The sequence below is a fragment of the Moschus berezovskii genome, chromosome 12, assembly GCF_049115385.1.
Source record: "Moschus berezovskii isolate FMDL1 chromosome 12, NW_MosBer_1.0, whole genome shotgun sequence".
Classification (NCBI taxonomy): Eukaryota; Metazoa; Chordata; class Mammalia; order Artiodactyla; family Moschidae; genus Moschus; species Moschus berezovskii.
The window spans coordinates 55,243,388-55,258,942 of record NC_142471.1 but is presented as its reverse complement, the minus strand read 5'-3'; the positions used below and the strand labels follow the sequence as shown (position 1 = coordinate 55,258,942).

The following is a 15,555-nucleotide window of genomic DNA, read 5'->3' as shown; positions in this document are numbered from 1 at the left end:
CATAAGTGTCTCACTAAATTCATGACAGCAAAAGAATTTTAAATGAAAAAAAAAAAACCAAAAACTGCATATATTTAAAACAAGGACTTGTTTGCAATTCAACATGTATGCTGTACTTATAAACCACTTAGAGAATATATCTGATTTGGGACTTCCCTGGTGGTCCACTAGTTAAGAATTCATCTTCCAATGCAGGAGACAAAGGCTCAATTCCTGGCCAGGAAATTAAGGTCATACGTGCCGCAGGGCAACTAAGCCTGCGTGCCACAATGAGAGCGCCCATGTGCACCACCAGAGAGCCCAGGCACCACAATTGCTGAGCCCAAGTGCTTTAGAGCCTCGGCTCCACAGCAAGGGAAGCCCGTGGACCACAACTAGAGAAAGCCCATTCACTGCAACAAAGACCCAGAACAGCCAAGATTTTTTTTTTTTTCAATTAAGGAAAAAAACCATATATATCTGATGTAAGGACCACCTGCTTCAAATCACAACCCATTTCATAAGACCTTAAATAATTACATCTTCCTTAAAAGATCAAAAATAATAAATATATAAAATGAGCAGAATGTAATTAACACTAGTTAATATTTAGTTTACTTAGTTATTAAATTATTAATGATTTAATAATTTAGTTGATTAATTAGTCATTAATACTAAAAAAGAGAGAACTTTATTATATTCAGCCTAAAAACCTACAAAAAGCAAAAGAAATAAAACTGAAAGCTATTCTGAAGAGCTTTAATAACACTAAATCAACTGTAAGTTCAGAGTAGTGATATAAAACAAAATTTAGGTGCATGTAACATAAAATATCTTTAGCAGATGCTAAAACTGAAACTCCAATACTTTGGCCACCTCATGCAATGAGTTGACTCACTGGAGAAGAGTCTGATGCTGGGAGGGATTGGGGGTGGGAGGAGACGGGGACGACAGAGAATGAGATGGCTGGATGGCATCACCGGCTGGATGGACATGAGTTTGAGTGAACTCCGGGAGTTGGTGATGGACAGGGAGGCCTGGCGTGCTGTGATTCATGGGGTCCCAAAGAGTCGGACATGACTGAGCGACTGAACTGACTGACTGACTGAACATAAAATAGAAAGAGAAAGTGTGGGAATTTTAGACAATTAAGTTTTCCTAGAAGTTGTCAAAATGCACAGTTCAATTCTGCAACCTAGACTTGGACCAAAAATACAGCTAGTTCTTCCAACATATAACAAAACATATAGAAATCATGTAATCAGATAGTTGCATACATAATTAGATAGCACACTTCATTCTGTAATACAAAACAAATAAGAAAAAAAACAAAAACCTCCCTGGAAATCAAGTGCTTCACTACTGAGGGCACTGTGACACAGCAAGGAGACCAGACCAGGGTAGAAAAAAAAAAAAAGACTGATCCCTATACACAAGAAATGGCCTTTAATAGGCAGGTCTCAAGCTTATTCCATCTTTCCCCATACCGGGTAAGAATAAATTAAGGAAAAAATCTTTTAGCTCTTCTTCCCATTTCTAGGGCCTAAAACTGATCAAAAGTGAAAACGGGAAATAAAACAAAGGTTTAACCTAAATAAAACTCCCATATTAATGCACTGCCAGATTATTTTAAGTGCAAATGATAATGTAATAAATGTAACCTGGCGTTCAAAGCTGCATGACTCCTTCAAAAATCTGAACTTAAAAAGAAATTCTACAGTACCTTCACTGATAGTTTATGTAACTGTTGTATCACATAATAAATGTTTTGAGACAGAGATTACTCTGTGAATAAAATATATTTTAGTTGATCTACCTTTAACTCTAAAGAAAATTTAATATTTTAACAAATTTTTATTTTAATGTTGTAACAAAATTTTATTTTTCTACTTCATATAGAGGAAGTTTTCATCATACCTTAATATTTAAAGTAAACAGTCTTTGATTAGTATGATTATCGCTTCCATAGTATGAGGGAGAAGAGCTTCAAATTATTCGTGATGAAACAGCAAAATCACTGACATTTTATACTCAAAGTTCCTAAAGGAATACCCCTATTTTAAAAAATACTCATAGCATGAACCAATATGGCAACATATCCAAAACTGAGGAAATTCAGTTAAAATCACTATTCCTCCCATACATGAAAAGACAAATAATTTCTCACACATGGGTAACCTGGAATTATAATTTTTAAGCGCAGCAGTGCCCACTTAAATATTTAGAAGGTGACAAGTGCTATGCCATTACTTATCTCATTTATTCTTCAAAATAAACATTATATGGGTGGGTACCATTATCCCCATTTCACAGATAATGCAGATTGAGAAAAGTTAAGCAACCTACACAAAGTCATCCAGCTACTAAGTGTCAGAGTCAGGATTCCAACACAGGCAGTGTTGGTTCCAGAGCCTACACTGCCACCTTAAAATCTAAAATGAAACACTGTACAAACAATGTGTGGAAAAAACTCATACTCAATATTTTAATGTAATTTAAAACAGATTTAACCTTATTTAAAACTTATAAAACCATACCCACCAGGTGAACTCTTCTTTAAAGAGAAATTCAATTTTGAGAAATATTACTATAATTGCCTAACTTTGTCTTTATGTACATACATAAAAGTATTCAAACACGTTTAAGTTAGATTATAGCTGAAGTGATGACTACTATAATAACTAAGTTGGTAACAACTTAAAATATGATACATAAATAGTCTTTTTTCCCACACTACATACAGGCTAAGAACAATTTTTGCTGGAAGGTACTGCCATAGTATCTAAATCTGCCAAAACGACCAACAAGTACACACGGAATACCCTGAAGATGTCCACTCATCTCTGAATGCAAAATGTTGCAAATGAAGTGAATCTGCCTTAACTATACTGAACTAAATCGAAACTTTCCATACGAAATTAATTCACCCCTAAGTTATGTTTGTTCTTCTTAAATTAGTATTTTTTCAACAGTCTTTTTAATTCCAATGCAAATTATTTTAAAAGAACCAAATTGCTAATAGCTTTTCTGTAGCCAATGAAAAAATTCCAAAAATTAGGGAATAGCAGGTGAATAGTCAAATCCAATACACTAATTTCACCTTTCCTGACAAATGAAAGTATTTTACATTAGTAAGTGCATATATATAGTCTATGCTTTGAGAATCACAGACCAAAATACTTTTGACCACCTAGCAAAATATGCATGTGGAAGTAATACAGCCTATATAAAAAAGAACTAAGGTCATCAGTTTAGGGTTGTTCGGCCTAATAATATTGATATTTCTGATAGCAACTGAGTTAATTTTAGAGTTACCAATTAGAAAACAATGGTAAAACTGAATATTTACTGAAATAATTTCTGACCCCAATCTCACAAGTCTGATCTCACATCACTATCCTTAGAATAAATCCTAACACTTTATCTTAGTGAAATCAGACCACAAAAGAATATTGACTTTACTTAAAATCATGTTTACCTAACAGAAAAAGGAGAAAAGAGTGATAGTTCTATGAAATACAAATAGAACTTCGGAACAAAGAGTGTCTACAGGAAAAAAAGTATACCAAATAAATTTCTTTCATTATTAATAACATTTTTCTGAAAGCTACCTTCTTATAGTACAGCCAAGGCCTAACATTTCAAGTAAGTGAAAAACTGTCATAAACATGCAAACTTCTAAATTTCTTTTTACAAACTCCAATTTCACATACAATATTAATACAAAAACATTTCCTACGCTGCTGTTTTACTAGAAAGGTTGAGGTAAAAATTTAAAAATAGAATGCCTGAGAGTGATTTAATGTAGAAATTCTGTGAACTGATTTTCCCATAATAAATACTCTTACATTAAAAGTCACTAAAATGATTACTTAAGTGGCTTAAAAATTATTAAGCTATCACCACATGAACAAATAGCAAATGGGGCAAATCTCAAAATGAGGATATCTGAAAATCAGACTTCCAAAAAGTATTTTGTGACATTAAGAGGTCTGTATTTTTTTTCGTGGTTTATGGAAAAAAGCAGATAGTATACTGTACAACACAAGAATTAAAATATCACCAGCTACCTTCGATGTTGTTACAATTCTAGAAGGTAATATATACAAAAGCATCTTTCTCCACTATCTTTCTAAAACTATATTTAAAATTAACGTGTTTATGTCTCACCATATTTTATATTTACTATTTCTTTAGTGTATCATAAGCAATGTTAAATCTGCACTGATGACTATACTACAGTGAAAACTTTTACAATGAATAGCAATAAATTCCTTTTTCCTTATATTAAGAATTACATAAACCATAAATTTCTCAGATGTGCTTTATTCTTTAATACGCTTTATAAAAATGAAGTTTGTAGATTATCCTGTAACAATTAGGTGGGCCAGTCATTTTGCACAGGAAAGAAATACAACTTAACTGATATAAAAAGTGTAAAATAAAAACTTTTGGGTAGAATTTTTTTAAAAAATCTTCACTATACAGTCATTTCAGTAATCACTAATCTTAAAAGGTAACAGCTAACTTCAACAGTCACTATACTCTCTATGAATTAAAAAGTTTCCCCCATGAAGGTTAATTATTTGAAAAGATGCAAACTTATCAAACAATTAAAATTCAATAGAAGCCTAAAGTGTCCATGAAATCTAAAAACAATGAATTTTTTATAGTCTCATGTTCAGTACTACTTTCCAGACTAATATTAAGGATAAACCCCCACCAACAAATTACTTTTAGAATAATCCAATTTTGAAAAAAAAAAAGCATAATCCTCAATTTTCCTTTAAGGAAGTCACTTCATTACTGACTTTTATAAAAATACTCCAATCACTACTTTCATTAAAGAATTTAACTTTGAGAAGGCTAACTGCTGAAATAGATACTACAACTTGTCAGAGAAAAAGCCTTCAATGGCCAATTTTTCCCCCACCACAATAAACACAAAACACTTAAGTGAAACCAACCAAACCAAAGTGCCTTGGTGTATCAAAATTATTGGAAGTGCAACTATCAAAAAGGCAAACCCTTTCCTGACTTTCCTAACATGATTATTTTTCATATCAACATTTAGCTCAATAAAACCACAACTCTAGAAATTAAGTGTTATTAGTCATTTGATGCAATATGATAATGCTTTCTATGCATACCATAACTAAAAGGACAGTTTTAGAGAAAGTTGTAAGTCACATAAACTTCACACACAGAGGCACACACCCTGAAATCAAAGGAGAAATGGCTAATCACTGCTGCTCACATATAAAAACCAGATAGAATAATGATAGTCTTATAACTCTGATAATTTTAAATCAAATGGGTAAAGCAAAAATAGCATAAACATACTCTGAATACTAAAAGCAATCTACCTAACAAACAGCATTCTAGAAAAAATTTTTGAATGGGGGTTTACTTTAAAAAGCTAAACATTTTATTAATTTGGTACTATACATCTAGATGACTGTCAAGTCATACCAATAGACTACTTCTGAAATAGGTTACAAATCAGAAGAACCAAGTAAGTATTTTTCATGATTATCCTCTGGGCAAACAGGTCAAGTTCAGCTTTAGTACTTTTTCAATTAATGCAACTCCAAAATTTCCAAATATTCTTTTAAAATATTATTTTTAAACTTAACAGAAAACTTAAGTTGTGTGTGTGGTAACGCTACTTCTTCAGTTAACTTTTATCTTCACTTCATAGCAAAAACTTGGGTAAAACCAGCTGCAAATACTATGTATGTATGTGCAGATACATAATCCAAAGGAATGAAACCTCTTCACGTATGTAACATTTTTCTTCAAAAATATCTTCCCCACAGTTTTTAGCTAGAGATACAGACACTTTAGTGTCACTCTACTATTAGGCAAAATGTTTAGTGATACTTGCTAAGAAACCATTTTTTTTTAGCATATTCTATTAACACCTACATAACTGCTTCCACTGCTAGAATTCACATCACCAAATTTTTAATCTTAATAGAAACCTTAATAAAATGCTTCAGTCACCTCAGACCAATAACTTAATCCTATTTTTCATGCCTTATACACTGGCCTCTCAATTCCGAACACATTTCCCATTCTGCAAAAAAAGAGGGCTCTATCCCCCATCATTGATCAAAATTTGTTCATTATACCTGAAACTGTGAAGATTCATGCCTTTCAATAACCACTATCTTCTGAAATACAAAAGCCTAACTTTCAGAGAGCCAATTGTACCCCACTGAAATTCTTGGGTTTCTGTCTTATTCAACAAGCTGACTCAGTAAATTTAATACACCATATGAAAAAAGGGAACACACCTACAATCCAAAGATGGAGTAATCCACTCTTGCCAGCATTTCTGGTTATCAGCTGGTAAATTATACTTGACGTTCTATACAAGTCAGAGTAAAATTAACGGATACCCAAAGGTGTCACAGGACCTGAAACCTAAATAAAGTTGAGTATCAATTCAAGTATCACCATCAATACTTGAATTTCAAGTGAAACTGAAGTTTAATCTCTGCAATCACCATTTGCTACACACAATACACTTGAACCTACATAACATTATCATCTGAGATCAAAAACCACTCAATCTCCATTCTATTACGTGTCAGAAGAGCACTGAATCTACAATGCTACTGAACTGTAAATTTCACGTCCTATCCTCCATCATCTCAAAGAGACAAAAAAAAAAAAAAAGCAAATTTAACAAAATCTAGTAAGAGCGTCTTTGAGAAGTATCATGGTACTATTGACTTCAAACTGCAAAACTTCTAAACGCGGTTCAAAGTTGTAATTAACTTAGTTTTAACACATAAATCTACTTTTGCCTTCAAATGAACACCATATATGCTAAAATGATTCTCTCTAAAGTTATGCAAATCAGTTCACAACTCACATTTTAAAAGAATCTATCAATGCAACCCAGGAAACTAAAAACAATCACTGCAAGATTCTGATGCAATAAGCCGTACGTGCAACACTAATTTTCCTTTTAATCTGATCTATACCCTTGATCTAGGGCCTAAAGCCAAGATTTAATCGAAATATGCTCAAACTCAAAGCATCTACTTTTCTGTTCATTTAGTAGACCGGATTACCGAGCTCACTAATCCACTAACAGGGTACTGGATTCTGCGGACAATAGCCCTTAGAAAGAGACCCATCGGTGCCTTGACACTTGCAACCAGGCAAGAGTTCCGTCTAGCCGAACACACCCTAGGCTGAATGCATTCAAGAGAGACACAAAATATACGTCTAGAAATCCGACCGGGGTTAAACGTCACCCACACTATGGACATTTTTTCGCATCCGTCTATTCCCACGTTATCAGAGAGAGTGACAGACAGGCAAAGAGGAGCAGCAGCCACAGAAATGGATACAGGTCAAGTCTAAGTCGAATCCATCCTCTTGATATCTCCTTTTGTTTCTGCTAACGATCTCTTTGATGATGGCTGTCATGTCTGGGAGCCTGTGGCTGAAGAAAAAGGAGGAGAGAGATGGCAGAAGCTGCTGGTGGCGGGGCTTCTTCTGCAGGATGGAAATGGCTCTGGACTTGGCGGTGGCTGATGCCCCTCGCTCTGCTGCCGCTTGGCTCTGGACCGCAGCCGGGTAATGGCTGCTGCGGCGGCTGCTGGATGGTTGCAGCGACTGGGCCTGCTTCTCCTCAGCAGCCAGGGGTCTGGCAGCGGCGGCAGCGGAATGGGGAGAAGAATAATCCTCGGAACGGCTGCCTCCTCCGGCGGCCTCCGGAGCCCGGGCCAGAGGGGGTGCGGCGGCGGCGGAGGGGAGGTTTAAAACCGGCCCGGGTCCCTGGATGTGCCGCCGCCGCCGCCGCCGTGTTGGAGGCAGTAGAAGGGGAGAGACCAACTCTCCGGCGTTCCCAGCCCTGGAAATGGTGACAGGCGACTCCGGCCCCCTCCCCGGAGCTGCGGCCGCCGCCGCCGCCGCTTCTCCCCCCCGCTCCAGGAGCGGGAGGTGCCGCCGCCGCGCCTCAGCCGGCTCCCGCCCGAGCCCACGGCTTCCACCTTCCCTTTCAGGAGAAGCCGAGACAGAGGCTGCACGGTTAGAAAAGATGAAGAGGGGGCGAGAAACGCCGCCGCTGCCGCCGCCGCCGGCCGGCCGGCTCCCCGAGGGCGCTGCCCCCGCGGCTGCTCACAGGCGCTGAGAGGGGCTCTGGGCTGCGGCCGCCGCCGTCTCTCATCTCCCTCGCCTGAGCCCGGCCTCGCCTCGCAGCGGCTCAACTCTCAAACTTCCATCATGGCTGCAGCTTCCGAGAGGAGAGATCTGAGCGCAGCCGCGTCCCGGCGCCCGAGAGCGTATCCTGCCGCAGTGCACAAAGAGTCCCGCCACATCACCGCCCGCCGGCCTGCCCGCCCCCTCCGCCGCCGCCGCGCCGGGAGTCCGGGCGCCTTGGGAGCCCGAGGGGAGGAGGGAGGCGTACCCGACCGCGCCAGGGGAGGGGAGGGCAGGGCAGGGCCGAGGCTGTAGGGAGGCGGCAGAAGGTGCAGCTCCGGGTGCAAGCGCCGAGTCCCCAACCTGCAGGCGCACTGAGCATGCCCAGTATGACTGCCCAGTGCTAGATCGGGCTTGTTGCGAGGTGCCCGCCTGTAACTGCACTTGCTGCGGCTTCTTCTGCAGCAACGCAGGGTGGGGGGAAAGAGCTGAGCCACGGCCGGTGCCCAGCCGGAGGCAGGGTAAACTATTGCGAAGGTGGGCAGGCGGGGAGCGGGGGAAGGGAAGGGGCGCGGTGAAGGTTGAAGCAGTTTTGTTCATCTTTGTCACTGACTTGAGTGTGAGGCTACCTGCGCACAGGTGGAAAAGACCAGGTGACCGCGCTGGTCAGTGTTCAGGGAAACGCAGGGACGGCCCGTGCAGCGAGGACACCCCTCCCCCCACCCCCAGACTTCGCCGGCACGGCCTGCAGCCTTCTTCGGCTTTTGCACGGATATCGGATCATAAGCGTTCGCGGGGATTTAACTGCAGGAGCCTTTGCCGAGAAATCCCACCTCTCCACCCACCCCCGCCCGCGTCCTCAAGGTGTCAGTCTTAATACAAAGAACAACCCCCTATTGTGTCTCTAGTGTGTATCACCTCACCCGGCTCCCTTTCACCGCCCCACCTCCCGCTCCCCCGGCTACTCGATTCATTTGCCCTAAAAATGAAAGCTCCTAGCAGAGCGCTCCGAATGTGAGCACATCGCCCCTGAATTTCTAGATCCCCAAAGGCAACTGTCCAGGAGGGCTGAAAGCGGATCCCCAAAGATGGAATGCACCCTGCAGCCCTTGCATTCCCCCCTGGAGAGCCGAGAAATCTCTCCCCTTGGGGTTCCAGTTGGGTTCACCGCTTCCAATTCAAGCTCGATCCTTAGAGGCTCCTCGGCCCGCCCCTTTTGGACCGCTGTGAAAACCTCGCTGGGTGAATCGCCCCGGAGCCAGGTTCCGCGCTCCCCCTGGCCGGGGAGTGCGCGCCGCAGACCCCAGTTGCAGCGCGGGAGGGCGAAGTACGTGATTGTAGGAAGCTGCAGCCCCTGTGAGTGGGCGGAGCCGAGGCGGGTTCAAAAGGAGGTGGAGGGATACGCGGGCCACAGTCGGAACTACTTTCAGGAGGAGGTCACGTGTACTTCTAGTTGGGGAACTTTCCAAATTCCCACTCCCATATGATAGCTGCAGAGGCAAATGCTTCGCTTCCTTTGCCCAGAGTGCTCCCGCCTCGTACGAGCCGCGGGACCCCAGAGCCTCCCGGTTCTCGGTGGAAGAACAGGCTCAGACGAGCCTCCCACTGGAGCGCTGTCGGGGCTGGCGCCGGAGGAGCTGGTTACACAAGCACCCACATCCAAGCACGTGCCCCCGCCTTCCCTCACCTTGGCTGCTGCCGCTGATTCTTTCAGATCTGGAAGCAAGGGTTCCCAAGCTAGTCGCACCCTTTGCCCGCTACCCCCAGAGCAAGCTAGAGGACCGAAACCTGAGACTCCGAGCTCTGGAATCACTAGCTCTGCCTTCCCAACCGTGGGAGAAGGGGCTAGATTTCAGGGGTCTGGTGCATCTTTCTCGCTAGCGCCCTGCCCCTTAGGGCGTAACTTTTCTGGAGCTAAACTGGCGGGGCAAAAGGGTATCTCCTGCGGCAGCCCGCTGCGTGAATTCAACGACTTTGCGACAAACTTTCAGTCAATACTTTCGAGCTGATGAGCACGCCCCACCTACTGTAGACTCAGCCAAGTGACTTATCTGGTCGGAGAACCTAGTCCATGGCCTTCAGCCCAGAACAAACTTGTCAAGTCTGCTTACAGTTCGGATTGGTTAACCTAAACCGCCAAAGAGCTGGTTCAGAAATGCTGAGAACTAGAGTGCATTTACCCCAACATCCATCGATCAGCCTGTAAAGTGAGTTGTCCACCGTCTGCTTGGAGAGAAAGAGGGCATCAATACCAACCTAGGAATTCTTTCTTTCCCCTGGGAAGCAAAACTCAAGGAGAATTTGAGTCCAAAAGAATTTAAGCTGATACACAGGTTGAGGCACTGGTCGTTTTCTGAGCTCTTGAGAATGGGATCAGTTTGCATGTGTATTGCAGTAACTGTGAATATGTGGCTAGGGAAAGTCTAAAGAGAATTTACTCAGTGTATGAGAAAGAAAATGATACATGAGCACATCATAGTTGCAGGCAGCCCCTGAAGACTACAAACCTCAAGAGATCTTGCTTAGACGCCACAGACCATTACCTAACTCCAGCACTACTAATTAAACCAGGGATATTTACACTGCTCTTAGAGATCTCTGAGGCTTCATGAAACTTTGAATTTATATGCAACATCCTTTTAAGATAGCCCTACAGGAGTTAGCCACCTGCTGAATCTTCAGTGTTGATATTTACTGAAGCCTGGTTTTGTGCATGGTCCTCGTCACCTTGGGGGAAGGAGGGGCCACAAGTGAAAAAAGAAATGGAAAGCAACCTAGGAAGAACAGGAGAAAGGCCTCCATTTGGTTTCCAAAGATGAAAGCCCTGTCCACACAGCCTACTGTAAGCCAGAGATTTCTCTATAAATAAAAACAAGAAGTGCCTGATTTTTAGATGTTCCACTAGATTGCATGGCAAGATCCTGAGAGTGGCATTCAATTGCTTATCAACTACTGCTTGGTGAGGAAAGGGAAAATGAAGATAAAGTTAAATGAAGGCAAGTGATTACAGAGAGGTACAGTGTCCCATGTTGTTTTTCCAGTTTCTGATCTTGTCTCCAGAGTTCCAGTTATTAGCACTGCTCTTCCTTACCCACTCCCCATGTGAAGATGAGTCTCACAGCATCTGAGAAGTCCTGAAATCCACTCCCTGGGAAGAGTGTGGATTCAGTCCTGCCCTGTTGGGTGTTAGGTATGAGGAGCAAATCCTTTTCCTTGCTGTGGCACAGAGCTATTCTGGAGCAGACAGGGTGTACATCACCAGCACTAATGTGCTGGAATATGAGACTGGCCCACAACTGCTTCTATCTGCTGAAGGAAGAAACTGGAAAATGAGTTTTGCTGCTACTCTAAACATCAGGTCCCTCTACTCATCTTCATGGTGAGTTAAAGGACCACCAACGTTGGCAGATATTTGACCAACCTGACAGCAATATCAGGTGGTTATTGGAAGCTGCTGAGTAAAAATTTCTTACCTTTCCCAGTGTTAATTAGGTTCCTGGAGGAAATCCTTTTTTTTTGTTTGTTTTTCTTCACTCTGTCCTGCTACCCCCAGAGATCTCCTTACCCAGGTGGTAGAGCTGAAACCTCTAAATAGCTGACCCTATCTAATATACAGAAAGTTTTTTTTTTAATTTTTTTTCAAGTTCAATTGCCAAGTATCTCTTTGGCTGTACAGGTATTACAATACATTGGTTTCTAAACACTTTAGTTCTCTACCTGACTGGATTCAGAGTGCCCTGGGAGAAACAGAAGCTTGTAACAAAAGGAGAATTCTATAAAGCTTCAGGGAAAGTAAACATATAGAATAATTAGTGAACGTGATAAACTAGCTTTAATTATAGTTTCTAACAGCTGATTCCAAAACTTTATTGTTACTGCATCCAGAGAATATCTAAAGAAAGTTCCTTTCTTATTTTCTTTGATAAGTGAAATGACCAGCAGCTTGATGGGGATGATATAAATAGTTGATGTGCTCTCTGTAGGTCCTACTGCTAAAATGTCTTTTGTAGAACACTGATTGCTATAGTGCCTTTCTCATCTCCCACACACTGACCTTTCAAATAGAGATCTAAATCAATGGCTTTAATTTTTAAGCAATCTTCTCTATTTTTATCTGCTTAACCACTGTTTTCTAACTGCTGCTGCTGCTGCTAAGTCGCTTCAGTTGTGTCCGATTCTGTGCAACCCCAGAGATGGCAGTCCACCAGGCTCCCCCGTCCCTGGGATTCTCCAGGCAAGAACACTGGAGTGGGTTGCCATTTCCTTCTCCAATGCATGAAAGTGAAAAGGGAAAGTGAAGACGCTCAGTCGTGTCTGACTCTTAGCGACCCCATGGACTGCAGCCTACCAGGCTCCTCCATCCATGGGATTTTCCAGGCAAGAGTACTGGAGTGAGTTGCCATTGCCTTCTCCATTTTCTAACTAATACAGACGAAAACATATACAATAATTATAGATTTTCATTTAAATCATCCCATTCTTCCAACAGTCTGAAGACTTTTCGCTTATTTCATTTATCCTAATTACAAATATTCCTATTGTTTTAAATAAAGATATTTTGCTTACCACATTTCTCCAGAAGGTATCAGTATGGATCATACAAGCAACCACATCCTAAAAGAAAATTCTCCATTATCTCTACAAGTTCTTCATGCCCTAGTCTCCTGGAACTATTTCAGATGGTACTTGTGTCTCTTTCACATCTCAGTTGAGATGTGCTGTATGAAATTATCACTCTTGGAGAAATAAGGGTTGGGCTGTGTGCTTCTGGGAGAACTATAGGGGAGACTAGACACTCACTACGGAGAAGGCAATGGCAAGCCACTCCAGTACTCTTGCCTAGAAAATCCCATGGATGGAGGAGCCTGGTAGGCTGCAGTCCGTGGGGTCACTAGGGGTCGGACACGACTGAGCAACTTCACTTTCACACATTGGAGGAGGAAATGGCAACCCACTCCAGTGTTCTTGCCTGGAGAATCCCAGGGACGGGGAGCCTGGTGGGCTGCCGTCTATGGGGTCCACAGAGTCGGACACGACTGAGGTGACTTAGCAGCAGCAGCAGCAGCAGTCACTCACTATGTCCAAGTAGCATTTAGAAATTGCGATTTGGACTAGTGAGTGATAGAAAGGAAAGACCTAACATCACAAGACAGCTTTGATTGTTTTAGTCTCTTCATCTAACACCAGCTAAGGAACATTCCATTTTGGTGCCCTTAATACTAACACTAGCCCTATGGAACACATTTTTTTGTCTTTCAGCTCTTCCAGTAATAGAAAAAGATAATAAATTTTATGTTACCAGTAGATATTTGGGCATTTACCAAGTGCTTCACAGAGTAGCCCTCATTTGTCTAGGTATAGGAGGGACACTGAGAAGGAGTCAAGGTTAACTATCACTCCTACAAATTTTTCCCTTCAGAACATCCTTCTGGCTTCTGAGGTATCACTTTTTCTGATAATAAAGTAACAGAAAACCTTTTTGAAAGAGAAAATGCATGGTTAAAACTCTATTTAAAGTATAGGGTCTTAACTCCATTCAGTCATTTAATGATTCAATCAACAAATATGTGGAAGTCTTTTCTGTGCCAGTACTAATTGTGCTAAGCTCTGTGGACACCACAGTGACTATGTATATAGGGTCCAGCCTTTATGGGATTTAATCTCCTTGAAAACTTGGCTTCTTTGTCTGACATTGTTGCAACCTCTTTATAGTCTAGGAGTAAAGTTTAAGCTGTAGAAAATACCCTAACATTTGGTAACTGTTTCAACTACCTATTGCTGCATAACAAACCATCATAAACTTGGTGACTTAAAAGAACAACCACCATTTGTTTTCTCACAATTTTTCAATTTGGAAAGGTCACAGCCAGACAGTTTTTCAGCTCCCCCTTGATGTCAGCTGGGTCAGACGTGGTTACATCCAGCTATGAGTCTGGCTAGAGCTGGAATGTCTCTGACATTCCCCACACATCTGGCACCTCAGCTGGAGCACCTAAAATGTCTGCCCACCCCCCGTCTTCATGTGATTGCTCATCATTCTGAGGTCCAGCCCAAGCATCTCTGCACAGTGACTGAATCTCAAGCAGAAGAAAGCAGAGGCTTCAAGGCCTCTCAAAGCCATGGTTTAGAAGACCCAGAATATCACTTTCACTGTATTCTCTTGGCCAAAGCGAGTCACATGGCCAGCCCAGATCCAAGGGGAGAGGAGTCTCCACTTCTTAATGGAAGGAATGTCTGGGACGGTTGAAATTATGGGCAGTCGTATTTGGAAACACTCTACCATAATCCATCCTTTGGCCTCAGCAGTTCACACATACATGCCCACACACAGACATGCAAAAGACACTTACTTCCTCCCCCCAGATTATCATTCTGTATAGCACTGGCCCTAAGGTCTAGGATCTAGTAATAATACACCAGACCCAGGTGGGAATGAGGATTTCAGATGCTGCTCCTCTTCATCAGGAGATCCGTGAACTAAAAAGACAAGTTATGCTGCATGACATACAATGCTGAACCAGGGACAGGATAAGTGCAATAGACACTTCTGTTCAAAAGGGGGGAGATGGAAGGCACACAGCAGTCACCAACCTGTAGCAATTCTGAAAGTCATCCAGGTACTGTCATCCTGACTCTGAGGATCCAGTTCTCCACGAGGACCTGGTTTTTCTCCCTGGAGTAGTTGCCTGATCCACTGTTCTTGGCTCCCTGCTCTGGGGTCTAGCTGACCTCTCAGTCAATATTCCTTTTTCATGAGAAACTGTCTGCCTTTACAGTTGAATAGTTCCTTCAGCCTGCTTCTTGCCCATAGAAAGTTGGAGGCCAAGAGGCTTTTTTTTTTTCCCCATTTTGAACTGTCTCCTACCTCTTTGGTCCAAGCTTCTGGTGCTTTTACCAATGAAATTCTCTTTAAAACTGTGTGGGTTTTCTATGATTCTAATTGGAGTTCAGTCCTTGACCACAAAGCAACATCTACAATTCTTTCAAAAACAAACTTCTCTCTACATTGGGCCTTGTCTAGATGGCTGTGGTTGGACCACCCTTAAGATTCTTAGAAGCCCTTTTTGTCTATATGTGAGGATCTTTCAAAAAGGTCTTACATTTTTTAAAGGTCTTAACAGAGTTTTGATTAAATCTTTTCCTTGAGGTCATATTTTATAGGCAGTCCCTGAGGCCATTTCTTAATTGAGACCTTAAGGAAATGGCAACCCACTCCTGTGTTCTTGCCTGGAGAATCCCAGGGAAGGGGGAGCCTGGTGGGCTTTCGTCTATAGCGTCACACAGAGTTGGACATGACTGAAGTGACTTAGCAGCAGCAGCAGCAGCTGACTGTAAAGACTCCTAGGCCCTGTATATTTCTTCTACAATCTGCTTAAAAACTGAATAGTTCTTGTTTTTTTTAAAAAAAAAAAAAAA

General features: G+C 42.0%; 1 protein-coding gene across 1 annotated transcript in view; it reads right to left on the bottom strand.

The window, feature by feature from the left end:
• Positions 1 to 8,089, bottom strand: part of PTEN (phosphatase and tensin homolog) — a 103,220-nt gene extending 95,131 nt beyond the window's left edge. Inside the window, exon 1 of the mRNA XM_055425157.2 lies at positions 7,347 to 8,089. Coding sequence (XP_055281132.1) covers positions 7,347 to 7,425 — 79 coding nt within the window. The 5' untranslated portion in view covers positions 7,426 to 8,089. The remainder of the gene's footprint in view (positions 1 to 7,346) is intronic.
• Positions 8,090 to 15,555: the final 7,466 nt, after the last annotated feature.